Source organism: Oncorhynchus kisutch, linkage group LG7 (assembly GCF_002021735.2).
Source record: "Oncorhynchus kisutch isolate 150728-3 linkage group LG7, Okis_V2, whole genome shotgun sequence".
Classification (NCBI taxonomy): Eukaryota; Metazoa; Chordata; class Actinopteri; order Salmoniformes; family Salmonidae; genus Oncorhynchus; species Oncorhynchus kisutch.
In genome coordinates this window covers 30,932,177-30,955,458 of record NC_034180.2, presented here as the reverse complement: position 1 = coordinate 30,955,458, position 23,282 = coordinate 30,932,177, and the positions used below count along the sequence as shown (strand labels likewise).

Genomic DNA, 23,282 nt, shown 5'->3' with positions numbered 1-23,282 from the left:
GGTATTTTTTGAGTCCACTGTTTGGTTTAGCTAGTGTTTGCAGGCTGTGTCAAATTCAAGTGAATAGGCTGGGGCTTGACACTCATTTGGCCATAACAGCTCCGGCCTAAAAATTCAAAGGAGGGACATTTTAACTATACTTTACGTCGACAAATGTTAAAGTAATGCATCCCTGGTTTAGTCAGAACAGGGAGTTCCGCACTTTCACAAATTGATGCACTGTGAGGTGATTGCTCGCTAGCTAACGTTACCCGCAAACTCCCTCCATCTCGTCCGTGTTTCGGTCACAGCACCTCTGCTCTGTTGCTGTCTTTACAACTTCAAAACAGGTCTTGCGGATTTTGGTAAGTCACGGTGCTTTGTGCCTGTGAGAAATCTCTCTGATTGTCTACCAGGCTAGTCTGTTAGCATTACGGATTAGCTATACACAGCGGGTGTTTCGCGACGAGGATAGGCCGTGGGGCAGTGTAACTAAGGCCTGCCAAAGCTATGGGGCCAAGGCCCACAACGACGCAGCTGTTTGTTTATTTTGGTTTTCATATTATTGCGACCGTAGGATTTAAGCTAACTAGCTAGCTACCGTAGCTAGCCAGCTAGTTAACGTTGTTGAAAACATTGTTGTTCGTAATTTTGTGATCATCAAAAATGTGACTTATTTCAATTTAAGTAACCCTGGCTCTGTCATTGATTTAGTTGAACGATGTCTACAGTAACTAGCTAGTTGGGATAGGAGGCTATTTGACGTAACTACCATTCGTTAGGTAAGATTACCTACTAACTAAGTTACTTCATTGATGGCTAACATCACTAAAACGCTAAACAAAATAGCCAACTACACTGTATTCTAGCTAGCTACAAAACAATAACACGTAGTTAGCGAACGTTGGCTTGGGACCTAGCTGGCTTGGGCGTAAGGAAAGCGGAAAATAGCAAGCGGGAGGATCTTGTTTTGCAATTTGGGTAGTTAACGTTAACTACCCAACTGACTTTTATTGTTGACATCACACAATCAATGGCCAACACCTACAAAATAGGTTATTTAGCTAGCAGCTAACGTTAGTAATTCATTGGTAGATGTTTCTAACTAACGTTAGCTAGTGTTTAAAATGTCTACAGTACTCACCTATTTTTAGACTAGAGGGTGCAACGTATGAGTGCAGCCCAAGGTGCTATCTAATATTTTTGCCATAAAAGGATTGTATCTGTGTCATCTGCTTCGAAATCATCCATATCTTAACTAATTATATTTGGCAAATATTTTGGGGGTTTAATTAGTAAACATGTAGCCGAGTTTAGCAGAATAACAACATATTATATTATATTATTGTTTTATTCCTGCTTTGAAGGGTTTAAGAGCTACAATGGGGGCGTTTTTGGACAAGCCAAAGATGGAGAAGCACAATGCTCATGGTGAGGGGAACAGTCTGACCTATGGCCTGAGCAGCATGCAGGGCTGGAGGGTGGAGATGGAGGATGCGCACACGGCAGTCATTGGCCTGCCTCATGGGCTCGACCCTTGGTCCTTCTTTGCTGTCTATGATGGGCATGCTGGCTCCCAGGTGGCCAAATACTGCTGTGAGCACCTGCTGGAGCACATCACCAGCAACCCAGACTTCCAGAGTGGTCTGGAGCCCAACGTAGAGAGTGTGAAGATCGGCATCCGCACAGGTTTCCTGCAGATTGACGAGCACATGCGGAACATCTCAGAGAAGAAGCACGGTGTGGACCGCAGTGGCTCAACTGCGGTGGGGGTCATGATTTCCCCAGGCCACATCTATTTCATCAACTGTGGAGACTCCCGGGGTCTTCTGAGCCGTGGAGGAGCTGTGCACTTCTTCACACAGGACCACAAGCCCAGCAACCCACTGGAGAAGGAGAGGATTCAAAACGCCGGAGGCTCTGTCATGATCCAGAGAGTGAACGGCTCTCTGGCTGTGTCCCGGGCCCTGGGAGACTTCGACTACAAGTGTGTGCATGGCAAGGGCCCCACTGAGCAGCTGGTTTCACCAGAGCCTGAGGTGTATGCCATTGAAAGGTCTGAGGTAGAAGATGAGTTTATTGTCCTAGCCTGCGATGGCATCTGGGATGTCATGGCCAATGAGGAACTGTGTGACTTTGTCAGGTCCAGGCTAGAGGTGACCAATGACCTTGAGAGAGTCTGCAATGAAATTGTTGACACTTGCTTGTACAAGGTGAGACCTGTTAATTTATTGTTCACTGAGTCAGTAACAGCTAAGCATTTGCATGTACCTGGATGTTACCACAGCATTTTGTCACATGAGTAGGCGTCATAGATGCCTTTTGGATTACTTGAAAATGCTAATGCTAAAGCAAATGTAAATTATTTTCCTTTTTAAGTCTGTCTGTATTGCTCTCGCTTTCTCCCTTTGAACAGGGGAGTCGGGACAATATGAGCGTTGTGCTGATCTGCCTCCCAGGGGCTCCAAAGGTGACTGCAGATGCCGTGAAAAGGGAAGCAGAGCTGGATAAGTACCTGGAGAGCAGAGTAGAAGGTGCAGCATCTAAATATGCCATATAGAAACCTAGATAGTGTAAGAACATTGTCATGAATTTGATGTGGTTGAAGCTCACTTCACTCAGTGTGATATTGTTTCTACTCACAGAGAATGTTGTTCTGCTATTCCCACAGAGATCATAAAGAAGCAGGGAAACGAAGGGGTTCCAGACTTGGTCCACGTGATGCGGACGTTAGCATCAGAGAGCATCCCTAACCTCCCTCCTGGGGGTGAACTGGCCAGCAAGTGAGTGATCTCTTTTAACTGGACCTCAGCCAACTCAAAGTCTGAGGTCGATTAAGTACTAGGGAAATAGTACCATGCTTTGCAGGGTAAGGTTTAATGACTTTTCACTAAAGTGGTTTTGATAGTTTGGACTAGCGTGGAAGTTTGGGCTGTTAGTTGGGCTAATTGATTTTTGCCCTTCAATTCCAGCCTTGTATGCTCAGCATTTAGCTTTTCTGTATAAACTGATTTGTTTTTATTGGGCTTATATACATTGGTATTTTTATTGCTTGCTAAGCTAAACCTGCATGTTAACTTTTATGTGTCCTAGGCGAAACGTTGTTGAAGCGGTGTACAACAAACTCAACCCATACCGAAGTGACGACACAGTAAGTATCTCCTGGCGACTGCTATCCACTCACAAAAGCTTGTTCATTTGAATGTATGTAGATACATGTTTGTGCAGATCTGTTTGTGTTTCAAGGGCAAAATACAATTACATTAATATTTTTGTGTTCGTTTTCTAACTTTCATCAACCCAATTTGTAACATTCAACATATCAATAACCATATCTGTTTTTAAAGATTAATCAAGGGGGGGCAATATATGGATTTCTGTATGTTTTAGTTTATTGTAGCACTCATCTTTTGAGTATCATCCTTGTTTGTAATTCACTTTTGATTTGCTCTGTAATCCACTTTACTCGTTACCATAACATCACAGAACTCATTTAGTTCTTCCCACAGTTAACAGCTGTTTCATGATGTGTATAGTTTAGTTCACTCCTGAATTAACACTGCAGCCAATATCACAGAACAGTTAACACATCTCTAGGCTGTGTTTACACAGGCAGCACAATTCTGATCTTTTTCCACTAATTGGTCTTTTGACCAATCAGATCTAGTCTTGCCAATGATTGGGCTGCCTGTGTAAACAGGACCAATTCAAATCGTCAATTTACTTGTCAAGATAGAACGCTAAATTGTTGCTGGTCCCGTCAGATAACCTGGCACAGGTTAGCCCAATGCTAATCTCACCAGCTGCAGTGAATATTTCCTGCAACAAATTCCACATCAACCTATCAGATCTTAAACTTTATCACTAATCAATGGCATTTCTTAAAATACAGTACCAGTCAAAAGTTTGGACACGCCTATACATTCCTTTGTTTTCCTTGATTTTTACTATGAACACATCAAAACTATGAAATAATACATATGGAATCATATATTAACCAAAAAAGTGTTAAACAAATCAAACCATATTTTATATTTGAGATTCTTCAAAGTAGCCACCTTTTTTGCCTTGATGACAGCTTTGAGACGCAGTGTCGGGAGCCATCCACAACAGATGATTCTAAGAAGTGGCAAAGTGTGGCTCCGGCAGCTCTACACCCCTGTATAGCAGTAGTCTCAGTCTGCAAGAGGGACTCCAATAAGCTCCTTGTTAAATATATGTGTAATCTTAATTTACAAGGTTTTGGCTACACCCTTCACAACACACTAGCATAATAAACGTAATGATACATTTCCCAAAGGAAAAAACAATCTCACCTGGGATTTGAACTTAACACGACCCCCCCCCCCCCCCCCAAAAAAAAAGCTGTCTCACAATACTGTGAGCTATATGTCCAATTTAACTTTTGTGCATGTTTTAGTAACTTTGATTAGAAGATTGTGCCATGTGACTTCTGTTCACCTGTTAAATGTAATGTCAAATTGTAGATTTCCACCTAAATAGACATACCCAAAAGTAATTATTTATCATGAGGGTCATAAACGATACCTAGTGATGCTTATACTGACAACCAAATATTATTATCTCACGTTTCTGTCAAATACAAAATATTTGCTTAGGTATATTCGTAAAGTATTCAGACCCCTTGATTTTTTCCACATTTTGTTTAGTTAGCCTTATTCTAAAATGGATTAAATACATAATGACAGTGAAAACATGATTTTACATTTTTTAGCTAATTTATTTAAACAAAAATTACAAACACCTTATTTACAGGATTATTCAGACCCTTTGCTATGAGACTTGAAATTGAGCTCAGGTGCATCCTGTTTCCATTTATCATCCTTGATGTTGCTACTACTTGATTGGAGTCCACCTGTGGTAAATTCAATTGATTGGACATGATTTGGAAAACACACACCTGTCTATATAAGATCCCACAGTTGACAGTGCATGTCAGAGCAAAAACCAAGCCATGAGGTCGAAGGAGCGCGAGACAGGATTGTGTTAAGTCACAGATCTGGGGAAGGGTACCAAAAATGTTCTGCAGCATTGAAGGTCCCCAAGAACAGAGTGGCCTACATACTTCTTAAATGGAAGAAGTTTGAAACCACCAAGACTCTTCCTAGAGCTGGTTGTCCGGCCAAACTGAGTAATCGGGGGAGAAGGGCCTTGATCAGGGAGGTCACTCTGTCAGAGGTTGTCCTTCTGGAATGTTCTCCCATCTCTGCAGCACTCCACCAATCAGGCCTTTATGGCAGAGTGGCCAGGCGGAAGCCACTCCCAAAAGGCATCTAAAGGACTCAGACCATGAGAAACAAGATTCCCTGGTCTGATGAAACCAAGAATGAACTCTTTGGCCTGAATGCCAAGCATCACATCTGGAGGAAACCTGTCACCATCCCTAAGGTGAAGCATGGTGGTGTCAGCATCATGCTGTGGGGAGGTTTTTCAGCTGAAGGGACTGGGAGACGAGTCAGGATCAAGGGAAAGATGAACGGAACAAAGTACAGAGATCCTTGATTAAAACCTGCTCCAGACGCTCAGGACTTCAGACTGGGTTGAAGGTTCACCTTCCCCGAGGACACTGACCCTAAGCACACAGCCAAGACTACGTTGGAGTGGCCTCGGGACAAGTCTCTGAATGTCCTTGAGTGGACCAGCCAGAGCCCGGACTTGAACCCGATCAAACATCTCTGGAAAGACCTGAAAATAGCTGTGCAGCGACGCTCCCCATCCAACCCGACAGAGCTGAGAGGATCTGCAGAGAAGAATGGGAGAAACTCCCAAAATACAGGTGTGACAAGCATATAGCATCATACCCAAGAGAACTCAAGGCTGTAATTGCTGTCAAAGGTGCTTCAACAAAGTATTGAGGAAAGGGTCTGAATATTTATGTAAATGTAATATTTTGTTTATAAATTAACAAACATTTCTAAACCAGTTTTTGCTTTGTAACTATGAGGTGTGTGTGTGTGTGTGTGTGTGGGGGGGTCATTTAATCCATTTTAGAATAAGGCTGTAAAGTAAAATATGTTTGAAAAGTCAAGGGATCTGATTACTTTCCAAATGTACTGTAAGCTCAAGTGTAATGAACATATGAAAAAAATCTTTTTTTCCCCCATCTCCTATTCAACAAAAGTGGGGGAATAGGGCTTGTTATGTATATTACATATCAAATTATTATTTCACTTTTTAACTATAAAATAAATATTATCGTACTCGGTGACAATACAAAATTGGTACCATTTCAAATTATTGACAGCATTTTCTGCCTAGTGTCTTCTGAGCGACGTGCAGAAGCCATTCAAATGTCTGATGACTTGTACAACTTGAGCTGTAAACACGGGTGATTTAATCTTGTTTCAATTCTACGGAATAATTTTTGCATCCAACCATCTGACAGCACAGCGAGATTAGACTGCGTTTGCTGCAATCGCTAGTCTCCCATTTCATATGCGTTATTTTTAAGCGGAGCTGCAAATTTCAGACGGGAGTTCGATCCTTTGTCTGGATAAGCCAGAAAATGTGATGTCACCCCTTGTGTAAATTAGGTATCATATTTTATATACAGCATCTCAGATGAGAGTGTAGAACGGCATGTGAAGCAGGACAACCAGAGCTGTTACGTAGTGCACAGCAATCAATGTTGCACCATTGACCGAGCGCTCTCTAAACAAAAATGTTAGTCGGAACCGGTCTAGAATCGCTCAGTCCCCTAAATGGGGGACTTAACTTTTAGGACGCTCTCAAGAAAAAGTGACGTCAATGTTTGTAATTGGTTGATACAGAATTTGTTACAGGAAATAATCACGTCCGGCTGGTTGTGTTAACCTGGCATACTTAACCCTATGCAATCTGATGGGGGAAAAGAACACTACTTGTTAGCTATCACGTGCAACCTCGTCAACAATTGTAATTGGCTGATGCGGATTTTGAGACGGAGAAACATTTTTCATTTAAACTGTTTCTAATGTTTCGAGTATGGCCCTCCCAGTGTTTGAAGGCCAAATATGCTTTCTGATCTATGCGGGCAGCATTGTAGTAGCAGTGACAGCTGGCAGAGCAATCTTAGACCATTATTTAGGCTGCAATTATTTGATATCAATCTTGTGTACTTGCTCCCTAAAGTTCCATCAATGGGGATAATATTCAAGATTCTTCAAATGGGAGCATCTTACAAATAGTTTAACAAGCAATATATTCATTGAAGCAATCATTCATAACAACCATTCATATACAAACATTCTCATGGTTATGTGAATAAAATGTTGTGCTTCTTTATTCTGACATGGCTTTCTAGGCAGGAAACAGGAATTTTTATCACAGAAAATATAAGGGTGCTATTCAAACAAACCAGTAATAAAATGCTGTTCCTAAACTGTTTCTGGATTAGGAATAGCATCATTTGGGTTTGTTTGATCAGCCTAAAATGACCTTGTAACAGTGTCACTATCAAATGGCATATGACAAATAAAATCCCCTTATTTTACAGTCCAGAACTGGAAAAAATGTAATTGGTTAAAGTGAAGACTTCAAGATATTGCTGTTAATACCAGGGATCTCAATCTCAATTGCCGGAAAGCTCTGCTCACTTATCCGTACTCTTTCTTGAACAATGTCTTGGACTTTTTACATTTATTCCTGTCCAAGTTCGTAACTAGTGTAGGACTAAATTAACCTCTTGGGTGGAAAGATCAGCCCTCTTGCACGTCTCCAGGAGTTGAAATCGAGACCCTTTGGATGTAGACCCAGAGTCTGAAGGGTTTTTCCTTCCTTCCCTCCTTCAAGGACTCAGCGTCCACAGACGACATGTGGTAACACAACCCCCACCACAAACAGCACAGAGTTTACAACCCGCAACCCTCTCAAGACCCACAGCAGCTCCGTTCAGCAGTCTGTCTCCCCACCACTTTGAGCGTTACATTTTTAAGAAGGGAATATGATGGGAGGACGAGGAGATGCAAACACACCTCTACACCCTGGATAGTGCAGCACCAGTCCGCTCTGAAGTTCAGGATTCCCTCCATTTTGTCTCACCTTTTACCCCCCCCCCCCAACCTTACTCATAACTAGCGAGTCCATTAGGTTCTTTTAAAAAATCAGCTGAAACAATTTATTTTTTTGCTGTAATTAGTTTGATTCACATTTCCTTGTGTTTTGTATATTTCTGTTTTTGTGAAGTGCAATTGTCGTGTACAAACAGCCTGTATTTAATGCAGCTTGAGTTCAAGTAAAACAATGAAAGAAGTGAGAAAGAGAACCTTTTATGCACTATCTGCCTTTTTCCTGCTCTTCTGGAGTTCCAACAAATGTCTATTCAGTGAATATTACTGTTTGTCCTCCAGGTGATATTATCCTCCTGCTCTTGTTCTTTTTTAGTTTAAGTCGTTGCTCATTAAAGAAACGGGTAAATTGTATAGGTTCACAGCACAGTAAGCTCTCTAAATCTAACCATATAAATCCTAATATTTACATGTTCAATTTTAATTATTTTTCATATACCTTTTTCTTTATACGCTGTAGTAACTATGGTAAAGTGTTACACAGTCCTTCATTGTGTTCCTGTCTTTTGGAGAGAAAGGATCTTGTTGCTCTCCTGTAAACACAACAAAGCAGCTCCAAGATGCAAGTGAAGATTATCCCACCTGACACCTTTTAACACTTGCTGTGTTGGATTCCGTGTATGTGTGTGTGTGTGTGTGTGTGTGTGTATATACTGGCAAGCGTGCCTGGGTGCTTGTGTGTATGTGTAGAGGTAGGTCTCTATCTGCAGCACTGTAGCTACTAGCTAATGTTTGCTATGGTGGTGCTGATGTCAGAACCACATGGGCTGGAGATTTAGGCACCATTACTCCTACATACCTCTTCTGCACCTCATCAGTCCTTCATATCAGCACAATACAATCTCTCACTACCCCTCACTCAGATAATCCTTCCACTGTCAAATAAAGTGTTAAGTTGACAAATTGCTATTTGAACTTCAAAATGACATCTACCACAACCACTTTGTAATTGTCAGTGAACTCTGTGACACAGTTAACCTGTCTAATGACACAGTGATTTAAAAAAATGTATATATTTTTTATTTTGAACCTTGACTAGTTGACATGTTTTCATGTGTCATGAGTGTTAGAATATTTACTTTGAATAAACCACATGAGGTTGGTGGCACCTTAATTGGGGAGGATGGGCTCGTGGTACTGGCTGGAGTGGAAAAGTATCAAACGTGTTTGATGCCATTCCATTTGTTCCAGGCATGAGCCGTCCCATCTGCAGCCTCCACTGGAATAAGCATAATATGTGACAGATGCCCACCATGACAGGTGCCACGTGGTCTATGATAGCATAGGTCAGCTTTATGACAGCCCATGCCAAGTGACGTTTTCTAAGTTTCAGAGAGGAGTTCAAATCACAACATTTATCTGATTTTTACAAGTGTTTAAGTGCTGATTGTTAGAAACCCTAGTTACCACCACCAGTCTAAGTGAACATTCAATCATCTGTTTCCAATTTCCAAGTGGTGTTTTTTTCTAAAGAAGCAATCCAGTTGTTACATGCATTTTTGGACTTGTAAATTAATGGTATGTTCACATTTGTTTCTTGAAGAATATAACTTATAAATGCCTAGAGCTTAGTTAGGTCAACTGCTGATATACGCTTGTTTTACTCAAATTCTTGTAAACCAAGTAAATGTGAACAAACACTAGCCTAAAAATATGGATAAAACTATCATTTTGATATCATGGATGGTCAGTCTTTGCATGCATAGCTCAATGAATTTGATTGGTTACATTTCTCCAGCTTCAACCCGTAGCTTTTTACAGAAACAGGGGTGTTATAGTTTCAACTGCTGATTGCTGCTTTAAATGTTGCTATATTCAACTATACAACCAAGAACAAATCTACTAAATGCATTGAGCTCTCCTAGAGCTCCTTGTATTTACTGTGTGGTTTGGGGTGCTCTTACTGTAGAGACCTCAGCCACTGCACCAGGAGCTAGGGCACGGTATGCTGCTAAAGTGTATGATTGATTTGCAGTTAATTTTTCCCTTTTAAGAAAAAAGTGTATAGTATGTATTTCGTGGTGAGATGGTTTTATTTAAATGTGTTTTCTTCCATTGTTTAAAATTCATTGTTGTATGTATATACAGTCAGTGGCCAGTTTATTAGGTACATCCATCTAGAACCGGGTCGGATCCCGCTTTGCCTCCAGAACAGCCTGAATTATTCGGGGCATTCTACATGGTGTCGGAAACATTCCACAGGGATGTTGGTTCATGCTGACGCGATGGCATCGTGCAGTTGCTGCAGATTGGACGGTGGTACATTCATTCTGCGAACAGCCCGTTCCATTTTATCCCAAACATACTCTATTGAGTTGAGGTCTGGGGACTACGCAGGCCACTCAAGTAAGCTGAACTCACTGTCATGTTCCAGGCAATGTTTTTTCACTCCTCAATTGTCCAGTGTTGGTGATCGCATGCCCATTGGAGACGCTTCTTGTTTTTAGCTGATGGGGTGGAACCCGGTGTTGTCATTTGCTACAATAGCCCATCTGTGACATGGATCGACGAGCTGTGAGTTCCCGGATGGTTATTGGTCTGTTTGTGGCCCGCCTGGTAGCTTGCACGATTCTTGCCATTCTCATTTGACCTCGCTCATCAACGAGCTGTTTTCACCCACAGGACTGCCACTGATTGGATGTTTTTTTGTTTGTCGCATCATTCTCTGTAAACCCAAGACACTGTCATGCGTGAAAAGCCCAGGAGGGCGGTCGTTTCTGAGATACTGGATCCGGCGCGCCTGGCACTGACCATCATACCACGCTCAAAAGTCGCTTTGGACACTCGTTTTGCCCATTCTTACGTTCAATCAAACCGTAATTGAAGGCTTCGATGCCTGTCTGCCTGCTTTATATAGCAAGCCATGGCCACGTGACTCACTGTAGGAGCGATCCATTTTTGTAAACGGAGGGGTGTACCTAAAACTGTCCACAGTTTATTAGGTTAGATAAGTGGTGAGCAAGATGCTCTTGTTTTGTTTGTGGATGTTTAATCAATTAGAATGGAGCACTGTAGGTTAAGGTGCCCTTCTAATTCCCGTGGGCTCTGCTCAGGGTTGGGATACTATCCTGTTTGTCTGACACACAGGGCAACATACTGAATTTGAAATTCTCTCTCTCTTTAACCAACTGACAATCTAATGATGTAGGCTAACTTCAGGCAACAAACTACCAAGTTGTCTCCTGAATTTGACCCCTATATATTGTTCAACATTTTGGGGTCACTTCGAAATGTCCTTGTTTTTGAAAGAAAAGCTTCTTTTTTTTGTTGTCCATTTTTAAAATAACATCAAATTGATCAGAAATACAGTGTGGACACTTAATGTTGTAAATCACTATTGTAGCTGGAGACGGCTGATTTTTAATTGAATATCTACATAGGCGTACAGAGGTCCATTATCAGCAACCATCGCTCCTGTGTTCCAATGGCACGTTGTGTTAGCTAATCCAAGTTTATCATTTTAAAAAGCTAATTGATCATTAGAACCCTTTTGCAATTATGTTAGCACAGCTGAAAACTGTTCTCCTGATTTTAAGAAGCAATAAATATGGCCTCCTTTAGGCTAGTTGAGTATCTGGAGCATCAGCATTTGTGGTTTCGATTACAGGCACAAAATGGCCAGAAACAAAGCACCTTCTTTCGAAACTCGTCAGTCTATTATTGTTCTGAGAAGTGATGGCTATTCCATGCAAGAAGATCTCGTACAATGCTGTGTACTACTCCCTTCACTGGCTCTAACCAGAATAGAAAGAGGAGTGGGAGGCCCGGTGCACAACTGAGCAAGAGGACAAGTACATTAGTGTCTAGTTTGAGAAACAGACGCCTCATAATTCCTCAACAGGCAGCTTCAATAAATAGTACCCACAAAACACCAGTCTCAACATCAACAGTGAAGAGGCGACTCCGGGATGCTGTTCTTCTTGGCCGAGTTGCAAAGAAAAAGCCATATCTCAGACTGGCCAATAAGAAAAAAAGATTAATATGGGCAAAAGAATACAGACACTGGACAGAGGAACTCTGCCAAGAAGGCCAGCATCCTGAAGTCGCCTCTTCACTGTTGACGTTGAGACTCAGTTGTGCACCGGGGCCTCCCACTCATGATGATGCTGATGCTCCAGATACTCAACTAGTCTAGAGAAGGCCAGTTGTATTGCGTCGTTAATCAGAATAACAGTTTTCAGCTGTGCTAACATAATTACAAAAGGGTTTTCTAATGATAAATTAGCCTTTAAAAATGATAAACTTGGATTAGCTAACACAACATGCCATTGGAACACAGGAGCGATGGTTGTTGATAATGGGCCTCTAAGGCAATGTAGATATTCCATTAAACATCTGCCGTTTCCAGCTACAATAGTCATTTACAACATTAACAATGTCTACGTATTTCTGATCAATTTGATGTTATTTTAATTACAAAAAAAAATTAAAATCTTTCAAAAACAAGGACATTTCGAAGTGACCCCAAACATTTGAACGGTAGTGTGTATGTGTGTATATAAAATATATTATATTACACACACACACACACACACACACAGTTTAGAGATGGTTTGATATGCCACCCTTTTGTTACTGTGTTTTATGCGTACCTGCAGTTGTTTAGAAAGTAAACCATTTAAAGTATGTCTCAGATTAACGCTTAAATATGTTTGTCCATGAATGAGGGACTTGGACCCAGGTTCTTTTTTGTTGTGAACTTGATATACGAACAGTTGATGTACCCTTAAACTGCTGAAATGTCAATCACACAAACACTTATTGTTCAATTGTATACTTCAGTCAAACAATGCTTCATAATTATTACACAGCATTTGCGATCTTAGAAAAAACATTAAGTGACTGAATGAATCCGGTACCCAAGTCACTTTTTTTTTAAATGAGAAAGAAATGTGGTTAGATTGGTAATCGTAAAAAAAAAAAAAAGGGAACCAAATTTTAGCACAGAGCCGTCCGCTGTAACTTTGGATCTTCCCCTGAGGATTGCAAACGTTCATTGTCCTTATACTCAAGTATTTTCTCCAGAAATACTGCAGTATGTATATAATTTTCAAGTACCTAAATGAAGTCAAAGGAAAATCTGTCTTAACCTGTTTTAAACTTGCAGGTTACTTGTTTACTGTCAATGTTTTTATAAGGCTAGACTGGAAATAAATATATTTTATTTCAGAAATGCATTACTTTTATCTTTAGGTTAGCTGCATATTTTTCAGTCATCTGTACAGCTTGACACTGATTTTGTGCTGCGGCGCTTTTGTTTTTAAAGAGTTTTGGATAGTATGTTAGTGTTCTGTTGTCGACACACCAGTTTGAATGCGGATTACTTGCATATATACTGTAAGACTTGCATAGTGACTAAGGTGTTAGAGATGGGGCCTTACATGAACATGTCATGTAATTATGTGAGCCTCATAAGGAACGTATGTACAGTGCCTTCAAAGTATCCATACACTTTGACTTATTCCACATTGTTGTTACAGCCTGAATATAAAATGTAAAAAATATTTTAAAAATCCCTCACCCATCTACTACTCACCACCCTATAATGACAAATTTAATTTATTTTTTTAATAATTTATTGAAAATGAAATCCAGATATAATTTACCTAAGTATTCACACCCAATGGTCAATACTTTTTAGAAGCACCTTTGGTGGCGATTGCAGCTTTGAGTGGTCTTGGGTATGTCTATATCAGCTTTACACATCTGGATTTTGTGATTTATTTTTCCCCCAACCCCCCCATTCTTCCTTGCATATTTTCTCAAGCTCTTAAGTTGGATAGGGAGTGGTGGTGAACAGATATCTTCAAGTCTTTCCACAGATTCAAGTCTGGGCTTTGGCTGGGACACTCAAGGACTTGCACATTCTTGTTCTGAAGCCATTCCAGCGTTGCTTTGGCTTTTTGCTTGAGGTCATTGTCCTGTTGGAAGGTAAATATTTGCCTCAGTCTAAGGTCATTTGCACTCTGAAGCAGGTTCTCATCAAGGATTTGCCTGTATTTGGCTCTATTCATTGTTCCCTCTATCCTTACCAGTCTCCCAGTCCCTGCCGCTGATGGTAGGGATGGTGTTAGATGAGCTGTGCCTGGTTTTCTTCAGACATAGCGCTTTGCATTCAGGCCAAATAATTAAATTTTTTGTCTCATCAGACCACAATCTTTTGCCTTATGCTTTCAGTCTTTCATGTGCCTTTTTGCAAGCTCCAGGTGTGCTGTCATATGCCTTTTTCTCAAGAGTGGCTTCCATCTGGCCACTCTCCCATAAAGCCCAGATTGGTGAAGTGCTGTAGAGACCGTTGTCCTTCTGGCAGGTTCTCCCATCTCACCCAAGGAGTTCTGTATTTCTGTCAGTGGTTATTGGGTTCTTAGTCACCTCCCTGATTTTAATGTCCTTCTTGCTCAGTTTGGTCAGACGGCCAGCTCCAGGCAGAGTCTGGGTAGTTCCAATTTTTTATTTATTTTTTAAGTTCGAGACCACTGTGCTCTTGGAACTTTCAGGAAATGTTATACCCTCCCCCAGGGTATTCCTTACCACAATTCTGTCTCAGCGATCTACAGACAGTTCCTTAGACTTCATAGTTTCATAGTTTCTGCTCTGATATGCACTGTCAACTGTGGGACCTTTTATATAGATAGGTGTATGTCTTTCAAAATAATGTCCAAACAATTGAATTGGCCACAGGTCACTACAACTTTGAGTCCACATCTCAAGGACGATCAAAGGAAATTGGATGCTCCGGAGCTCAATTTGGAGTGTCTTAGCAAAAGGGTGTGAATACTTATGTAAATTAGATTTCTGTATTTCGTTTTCAATAAATGTGCTAAAATCTCAAAGTGTGTGGCTGGCTGGCTGGCAGGCAGGCAGGCAGGCAAAGAAAAAACATGTATTCAATCCATTTTGAATTCAGGCTGTAACACAACAAAATGTGGACTACGTCAAGGGGTATGAATACTTTTCTGAAGGTACTTTTTGCAAAATTCAGAGGCCATATCCTGATCTTAGATCCATTCACCATGCTTGAACCTTTGTAAATCTTTGCCTCCCATTGAAATAGGATATGGCTCTAAAAGAATGCTCAATTAGGGTGTTTTTTTTTCTTCAATATTTGACTTTTGATCAAAAATTGACCCATCTGGTACCATACAAGACTGACCTAATTGTTCAAAAGCGTAGCACTTACTAAGCATCCAATGTATTATTTTTCTTATTTACCATAACTACAGTACCTCATAAATTCATAGAAAACCTATTTGTATTGGTTGTTGTTTTAGACCCCACCCCCTCTGTAGTTTTGCTTTGAAAACAGCCATCATACACTTGGCAGTTCTGACTGTCAGAATCTGTGGAATGTCAGACTGAGTTGTCATCGAGATGGGCAGACCCATTGTAAATGTATTTGACTGAAATGTGCAAATTTGAAATGTTTATCTATAATGTATCCACTGCAAATGCTAGTTTTATTTTATTAACTAGTAAAATCATTGACCTTATACGAAAAATAATGGCCTCAAACCCTTGCTTTGTGTAATTTCACCAACTTGTTTAGCTTTTGTGATATTCAACTAGTTCAGAGATCTAGAATTGTAACAATGTTCAGGGTTCTAGAAATGTAAGATGTGTGAGAGGTATTTGGTGTAATTAATGACAATTGTTAAATATGCACTGATAGTCTTATCAGCTTTTTCACAAATTATTGTTCTAGAAAAAACGATAAAGCTCTCTACAGGTTGTCCCTTTGCTCCGCTGGAACTAGTTCTGTTAGGTTCAGAGGTATATCTGGCTGGAGTAAAATAGATTTGAATGCTCGCTCCCATATTGTCCATATTGATGTACCTCAGTTGTGACGTTACTGTGTGACCCTTAGTGGTGGGTTGTGTCCCCCTAAACAGGGGACCTGAACCCCATGTTGCTGACCTTTTCAGCTCACTAATAAGCTCACCGATTTGCCTTACCCAATCTAACCCTATCACTTAAGTACTTGTTTATTGGAACACTTCAAGGAGAGATGTAGACATGACTTTCTTGTAACTGAGAAATAAATCAAATCAAGTGTTTCCATGTTAGGGCGCTTCTCTTCAAAGTGGCATACTATGTTGGTAGTTACATGGTACACATTTTCAACCGTTTCTGGTTTGTATACATTTATTTTTCTTCACGTTACCTTGTTGAATCTTGAAAGCTTATTTAATTGCTCACTCCTGCAGATGATGTAATACTTTAAGCAAATGCAAGTGTATACCAATTGGGTAACCTTGTAAGCATTAGAAATGTGCATACATACATTCATGTCTGCTATATTTATGAATACATTCAAGAATGGCTTTAGACTGCTGTAGTATTGTCTATGTTAATTCAACTGCTTCTCAGAGGCCTCTGTGATTGACTTTGCAAAGTTCAATAACTGTATATTTTGTATTATGTCCCATCTCCAAAGGAAAGACCGAAAATAAAATGTTAAAAAGCTTTGTTCCCTGAACTAAATTGTGCTACTTGTGTTGAGTCGATTGAACAAATTGCATTCCTTGCTTGTGAATTTTTTTCTCTTCTTTCCCTGAATTTCCTCGCCGCCTTTCCGTCCTTATTTCTTTCATTTTTTTTTGCCTTTTGAAGTTTGAAATAAAATGTATAGTTTGCAGAATGTATCACTAAATAAATGGGTTGTTACCTTGCATAGCTCTTCTCATTTCCTGTCTTGATCTGTTCAATTCATTGTCACATATAAATAATTATATAACATTTAACTCCATGTCAGATTCCTTCATAAAAGACCGGTGTTTTCATTAACACAGTATACTGAAAGACCCACCAACACAAACTAAGTACTGATTCATGTTTTGCGGATACAAAAAGGGCATCCCCCCTGGTTATCTCTAAAACTGGGGTACTTAAATACTATTTGAGAAGGTCTGGTCACACACACTTCCTAGGTGGCAAAGGTCCCCGGATTAATGTTATTTATAAGAAACCCCTACCTCGCAACCAATTCAACCCCCAAACTGTCCACACCCCTCTTGTTGGCAGAGAGAGAAATATGCTGTTTTAAATTGTATTTCCTATAATTCTTCACATTATGTCAGGGCGCTAAAGAAACATTTTGCAATTCCACACATTTTCCATGTCTTATGTGCATGTGTTCATATACCAGAAGTTGAAACCCAACCGAATTTGAAAATAAATGTGTATTTAAGTCGACCCGCAGTCCGTATTGACCCACTTCTGTGTCTGGATCCGGCCTGCTGTCCGCCTGTTGAGTATGGCTGTTCTAAAAGATACATTGTAACTGTAATTGATCCTAGCCAACAGATCTGACCTTTTTAGCAGTGAATCCTCTTTTGGACTGTGCTGCTGTATGCAGCAGTATAACATTATCCAGCCATGCATGGACAACAGAGGAGTGGAATCAATGCCAAATGGGTGTAATTGTAGCACTGAGCTTTGTGGGGTGTTTTACCCTGAGGTGGGGAATGTTGTAGTATTGTGTAGTACAGTTGACTGGTGATGACTTGTAGGGTTTATTTATGTTTTTATTGAGTGCTACACATTCACATGTACAGTTGAAGTCAGAAGTTTACATACACTTAGGTTGGAGTCATTAAAACTCATTTTTCAACCACTCCACAAATTTCTTGTTAACAAACTATAGTTTTGGCAAGTCGGTTAGGACATCTACTTTGTGCATGACACAAGTAATTTTTCCAACAATTGTTTACAGACCGATTATTTCACTTATAATTCACTGTATCACAATTCCAGTGGGTCAGAAGTTTACATACACTAAGTTGACTGTGCCTTTTTAAACAGCTTGGAAAATTATGTCATGGCTTTAGAAGCTTCTGATAGGCTAATTGACATTATTTGAGTCAATTGGAGGTGTACCTGTGGATGTATTTCAAGGCCTACCTTCAAACTCAGTGCCTCTGCTTGACATCATGGGAAAATCAAAACAAATCAGCCAAGACCTCAGAAAAAAAATTGTAAGTCTGGTTAATTTTATTCTATACAGGCGTTCTTATTTTCCCTCTGTCATTTAGGTTAGTATTGGGGAGTAACTACAATGTTGTTGATCCATCAACAGTTTTCTCCTATCACACCCATTAAAATCTGTAACTGTTTTAAAGTCACCATTGGCCTCATGTTAAAATCCCTGAGCGGTTTTCTTCCTCTCCGCCAACTGAGTTAGGAAGGATGCCTGTATCTTTGTCTTGACTGGGTGTATTGATACACCATCCAAAGTGTAATTAATAATGGCACCATGCTCAAAGGGATAGTCAATCTTTTTTTTTTTCTTCTTTTTTTTTTTTTTTTACCCATCTACCAATAGACACTTTGCTAGGCATTTGAAAATCTCCCTGGTCTTTGTGGTTGACTGTGTTTGCAATTCACTCCTTGACTGAGGGACCTTACAGATGTATGTATATGTGTATGTGTAAGTATGTGTGGGGTACAGATATGAGGCAGTCATTCAAAAATCATGTTAAACACTATTATTGCACACAGAGTGAGTCCATGCAACTTATTATGTGACTTAAGCACATTTTTACTCCTGAACTTTTTTTAGACTGACCATAACAAAGGGGTCGAATACTTATTGACTCAAGACATTTCTCAATTTAATCCATTTTAAATTCAGGCTTCAACACAACAACGTGGAAAAAGTCTAGAGGTGTGAATCATTTGGGAATCAAATTAGGTTGAGAAGGTTGGGAGCAATATCCCTCTCTTTTACACACAACGAACACATTTCATATTATACACTGATAATACACATGAACACTGATTCCCATGCCTGCATGTATGTCTGCATTTGTCCCATCACCTTAGTGTGGTTGCACATGTGGGCTCTAGCTTTGCGTGGAATCATTAGCCCTGCCATGGATATTGCTTGTCTCTGTCTGCCTGTCTGCATCCATGGTGTAGTTGCAGCTCAGGGGATGGTCCAGGGCCATCTACAGCGACTGAGATTAGGAACCGTGGGAGGGATTACTTGAAATGTCAACATAATGTCATGAGCCGTGTTAAAAGGTCAAACGGTGCTCAGTGCCAAGCCGTTGATAGATCAGGTATAATTTGGATTGTTATGATCCCCTGAATGGTCTGGTTGGGGGACAGGGAGCAGAGCAATGATCTTTTATCCCTGATTTAGTCAACTCAAATGTTATTTGTCACATGTGCCGAATACAACAGTGAAATGCTTACTTACAAGCCCTTAACCAACAATGCAGTGTTTAGAAAAATACCTCAAAAATAAGAAATTAAAGTAACATAATTGAAGAGCAGCAGTCAAATAACAGTAGCGCGGCAAAATACAGTGGATACAGAGTCGGTGTGCAGGGGCACGGGTTAGTCGAGGTAATTGAGGTAATATGTACATGTATGTAGAGTTATTAAAGTGACTATGCATAGATAATAACAGAGAGTAGTATCAGCATTTAAATGTAAAGTGTGCACTCTTATATAGTCTGGTTTGTTTTCAGAAGAATAGAGTAAGTTTATCCGATTCAAAGTAACATAATACTGTAAATCAATGAATAGTTTATTCCAATGATTTTTTTGTGACGCTATTTGTCTGTTTCTTTAACAATCATCTGTAAATGGCACTGTAGTTATCTGTTTATAGACAGTCGACCTATGTGCATCTCCGTTTCTGGAAATAAAATTGGATAAAGGTATTTTCCTTCAGCCCCCTCCTCCTTTCCCTACATCTCCTCTTCCTATTCAGATCTGTGAATGTGATTGGAGGAATGAGCAAAGTCACAGTTACTGGTAGATCTGCATGAAGCCAGCCAGCCAGAGGGTGGCAGTGTTATTAACTGTGTCAATTAGAGTTGTGTGGAAACACATTCTCACTGACAAAACAGTAGTGGGCAGTGAGCAGACATTCCACTAAAGTTATTGATCAGGGTTTTCAGAGTGGTGTCTGAATTATTTGATGACACAGTTCTCAAAAACCATGTCAAGTACTTATTCCCATATTTTAGCTTTTGCTTAAATTCCAGATGAGACCATAACTCACCATTGGGTGAATTTATCAATGTTACATTTCCTGTAGTTATTTGCTATTTGCATTTTGAGATGTGTGTAATGTGGCTGACTCATTAGGTCTTCAGCCAGCTGCGTCTCATGCTGATTTACGCTGCCCTGATATTTCTCCACATCAAAAAGCGTCCGCATCAGCGGCGGCCATCATCAAATGGAGCTGGCCTGGCGTTGTTTAGTGCATGTCATGCTCTGTTTCTCATGGCAGAAACCCATTTGAGCCTTACTAATGCAGACACAGCAGAAAGAGGCGGGCGGGGGCGGCGGGGCTCAATGCATACTCTGCATTTGGGTTTTATAAACTGAGGTCACTGATTCCTGTAGTTGTTAGTTAGCTTTCTCTTGGTAGCCCAGTGAAAAAGACCTGAAACTGAATGCCATCCCTTTAGAGGATAGGCATTTCTCCTGGATGGTATATAGAGTGTTCATGAGCCTTAGCTCATTGATAATGACTGAACTGGGCCATACAGTAGCTCCTAGAAATGCAAGTTCAAAGCCAACAACACTTAATGGAAATATTGTGGTGAATCAACATTCAAACTTTTTGAGGACTTGCATGGCTTGTCATATCCTTTTGCTCTTGTTTGCTTCTAACCCTGTCTCTCTCATCTTGCTCTCTCTTGCTCTTGCTCTGTCTACCTCACCGTTTCCTATTCTTGAGTGTACTTGTTGCCTGAGGTCAGTTTGTAACAGAGAGCCAAGCTTTTCTTTCTTGGTCACAGCAATTCAATGATGGGTACAAACAAGCGTATCAGGCAGGGATGACATCTAGCTGTTCTTTCCCCTCCTCCTCTCGCCCTTTCCCCCTCTCACAGACACACTGTATCTCTCTCACATACTCACACTCTCTCTCCCTCCCCCTTTTTCTATCACACTCTCTCTCACACACACACACATGCATTGTGGGAGTTTATGTCCCCCTTTTGAGGTGGGTTACACAACCCCCTGCCCTGGGAATCCCAGCCCAGCTCATTATCCTGCACCCCTGAGACGCGGATCACTGTGAATTAGGACACCAAACGAGACGGCCTCATTAAGGGCTCACGGATGCACTCATTAGCATCAGCACCTTTCCTCGTTAGGCCCTGTATCAGCATTCTCTCTCTCTCTCTCCCACCAAATCGTGTCCTGTCATTCCTCCACACTGACTGGAAGGTTTAGGATTAATGTCAGATATGGCCCACAGGTCACTACTGTTGTTTTTGTCCAGTTATGGGACTGATTGATTTATGTCAGCTTGAAACTTTGATATGTGACCCCCAGCCGCCCTCCCTCCCTTCCTCCTACAAATATCACTGCAGGGAAATAAATCCATTGTTAGGATCCCCCTTGTTTTGATATAGCATGACAGTCGAGTTGCGTCAGAGATTCATTATGTGATGGGGCATGGAAACCATCTTCTTGTCACCTCTCCTGTGTTCATTCAAAGTTCACAGCTGTTTTCTGCCTTGTACAAAGCCTGGTCCTTAATTCCAACTTCATGCTTGCCTATTGTATTAAATGTATTATTTTGACTTTTACTTGATGTATATTGCACCGTTCAACCATCTGCTTAGTACAACTTTAATAATATGCTATCACATTCTGCTTCCCTTCGACTGGAAACTGACCTTGCGTGTTCAGCATAATTTCAAGCTCTACCTGCTGATCTGTTCATTCCTTTCTCTCCCCAAGATCAAGTATACTATTTGTTCTTATTTAAATGTGTTGATGAATACATGGCTGTCTGCTTTTTCTCTGTAGCTGACTACCGAAGCACCTGTTCTAACTAAGCATGGTCCGTGTCTGTCTGTCTATCTGTCTGTCAGCTTGTGCTTTCTGCTTTGTGGACTGTGCTGTAGTGAGGTGGAAGTGTTTATCTCCCTCTCTTTGAATTTTTTAATTGCCTCTGCCTCTGGCCTTCAGTCAGTGGTTGTTTTCTTTCTCGGAATGCAATGCGGAAGTCAGTTTTTTCCTTTGTACCTCTGAGAAGGTAGTGACTCACTTTTCTTTCCCTCTGCATACAGACAGTTCTGAGGTTTTTGCATCTCTTGTTAGCATGTAGTCAGTAATGTTTGGTATCCATGTCCCTGCATGCTGTTAGTTACTCTATTTCTCCATCCTTCACCTACATCCTCCCCTTTTCCTCCCCAGGACATCCTCTTCTTCCGGGGTTTCAGCTAAAACAGGAACTAAACCGATGGTCTCCACCCACCTTTCCCCCTGAGTGTTTGCTGTTGTCTATTGTCAGATCTTGAAGTGTTTGAACTATTATTTTCTCACACATATTTTATGAATTTGAATACACCGGCCCCCTTCCTCCCAAAGAGGCTGAGAATAGTCTGAGAATCTCAGTGATTATCGGCACCCTCTTTGGCAAAACTGAATCTTTTTCCACACACCTCACCTGTCTGAATCGATCACATAACATCATTCCAGCCCAAGGTGCGGATCTGAGAGATAAACCGGTACCTCAAAGATGTGAAATATCTTCCTATGACCACACAGTCTATGGGCTAGCACTTACTAGTCTAAATGGTTCTCTCTTTATGATGTATTGTATTTTGACAAGAGTGCTTTGAAAGTATATTTCATTTTGTTTGGGTAAAGCACATCAATGTAGAAAGAGATTAGGAAGAGGGCTTCCTCAGCCTTGGAACCACACACATAACACGCTCAGTGATTCTCTGTTTGATGTTTAGTGCCCAACACCTTGTCAAGAGCGACATGAATAAAGACTCGTGAGCAGATGACGCTCTTTCTCGAAATCTCTTCTTGTGTGGTTGGTTGGTTTCTAGGTGTGTGGTTGGTCGTTGTGATACCCATGCTAACATAGGCTAATTGGTATTTGTAGTGGGTAAGTATCTGGGGGGGGGGGGGGCACTTTTCACCCTTTCACTGACACTGAGGGGTCAAGCATCCTCATTGTGTAGGCTAGACAAAGACACAAAGACCGGTACACTATATTGAACCTCTGATTTGGTTATTACAAGCAGTATGTACAGTTGAAGTTGGAAGTTTACATACACTTAGGTTGGAGTCATTAAAACTTGTTTTTCAACCACTCTACAAATTTCTTGTTAACAAACTATCGTTTTGGGAAGTCTGTTAGGACATCTACTTTGTGCATGACACAAGTCATTTTTCCAACAATTGTTTACAAACAGATTATTTCACTGTATCACAATTCCAGTGGGTCAGAAGTTTACATACAATAAGTTG

General features: G+C 40.6%; 1 protein-coding gene across 3 annotated transcripts; it reads left to right on the top strand.

Moving 5' to 3' along the window:
• LOC109894451 (protein phosphatase 1A) lies at positions 1–22,832 on the top strand. 3 transcript variants are annotated; one of them, XM_020487949.2, is made up of 6 exons: positions 1–344; positions 1,347–2,192; positions 2,396–2,513; positions 2,651–2,762; positions 3,073–3,130; positions 22,215–22,832. In XM_020487949.2, exons 2-6 carry the CDS (start codon positions 1,362–1,364, stop codon positions 22,242–22,244), a joined length of 1,149 nt encoding a protein of 382 aa, XP_020343538.1. In that variant the 5' UTR covers positions 1–344; positions 1,347–1,361; the 3' UTR covers positions 22,245–22,832. The 3 variants fall into 3 exon arrangements, with proteins under 3 accessions (XP_020343538.1, XP_020343539.1, XP_020343540.1); XM_020487950.2 differs by lacking the exon at positions 22,215–22,832 and adding an exon at positions 7,771–16,718; XM_020487951.2 differs by lacking the exon at positions 22,215–22,832 and adding an exon at positions 4,058–16,716.
• Positions 22,833–23,282: the final 450 nt, after the last annotated feature.

Coding starts and splice junctions, on each gene's coding strand:
- LOC109894451 (XM_020487949.2), top strand. CDS start 1,362: ATGGGGGCGTTTTTGGACAAGCCAAAGATGGAGAAGCACAATGCTCAT. Junction 2,193..2,395: donor TTGACACTTGCTTGTACAAG/GTGAGACCTGTT, acceptor CCCTTTGAACAG/GGGAGTCGGGACAATATGAG. Junction 2,514..2,650: donor CCTGGAGAGCAGAGTAGAAG/GTGCAGCATCTA, acceptor CTATTCCCACAG/AGATCATAAAGAAGCAGGGA.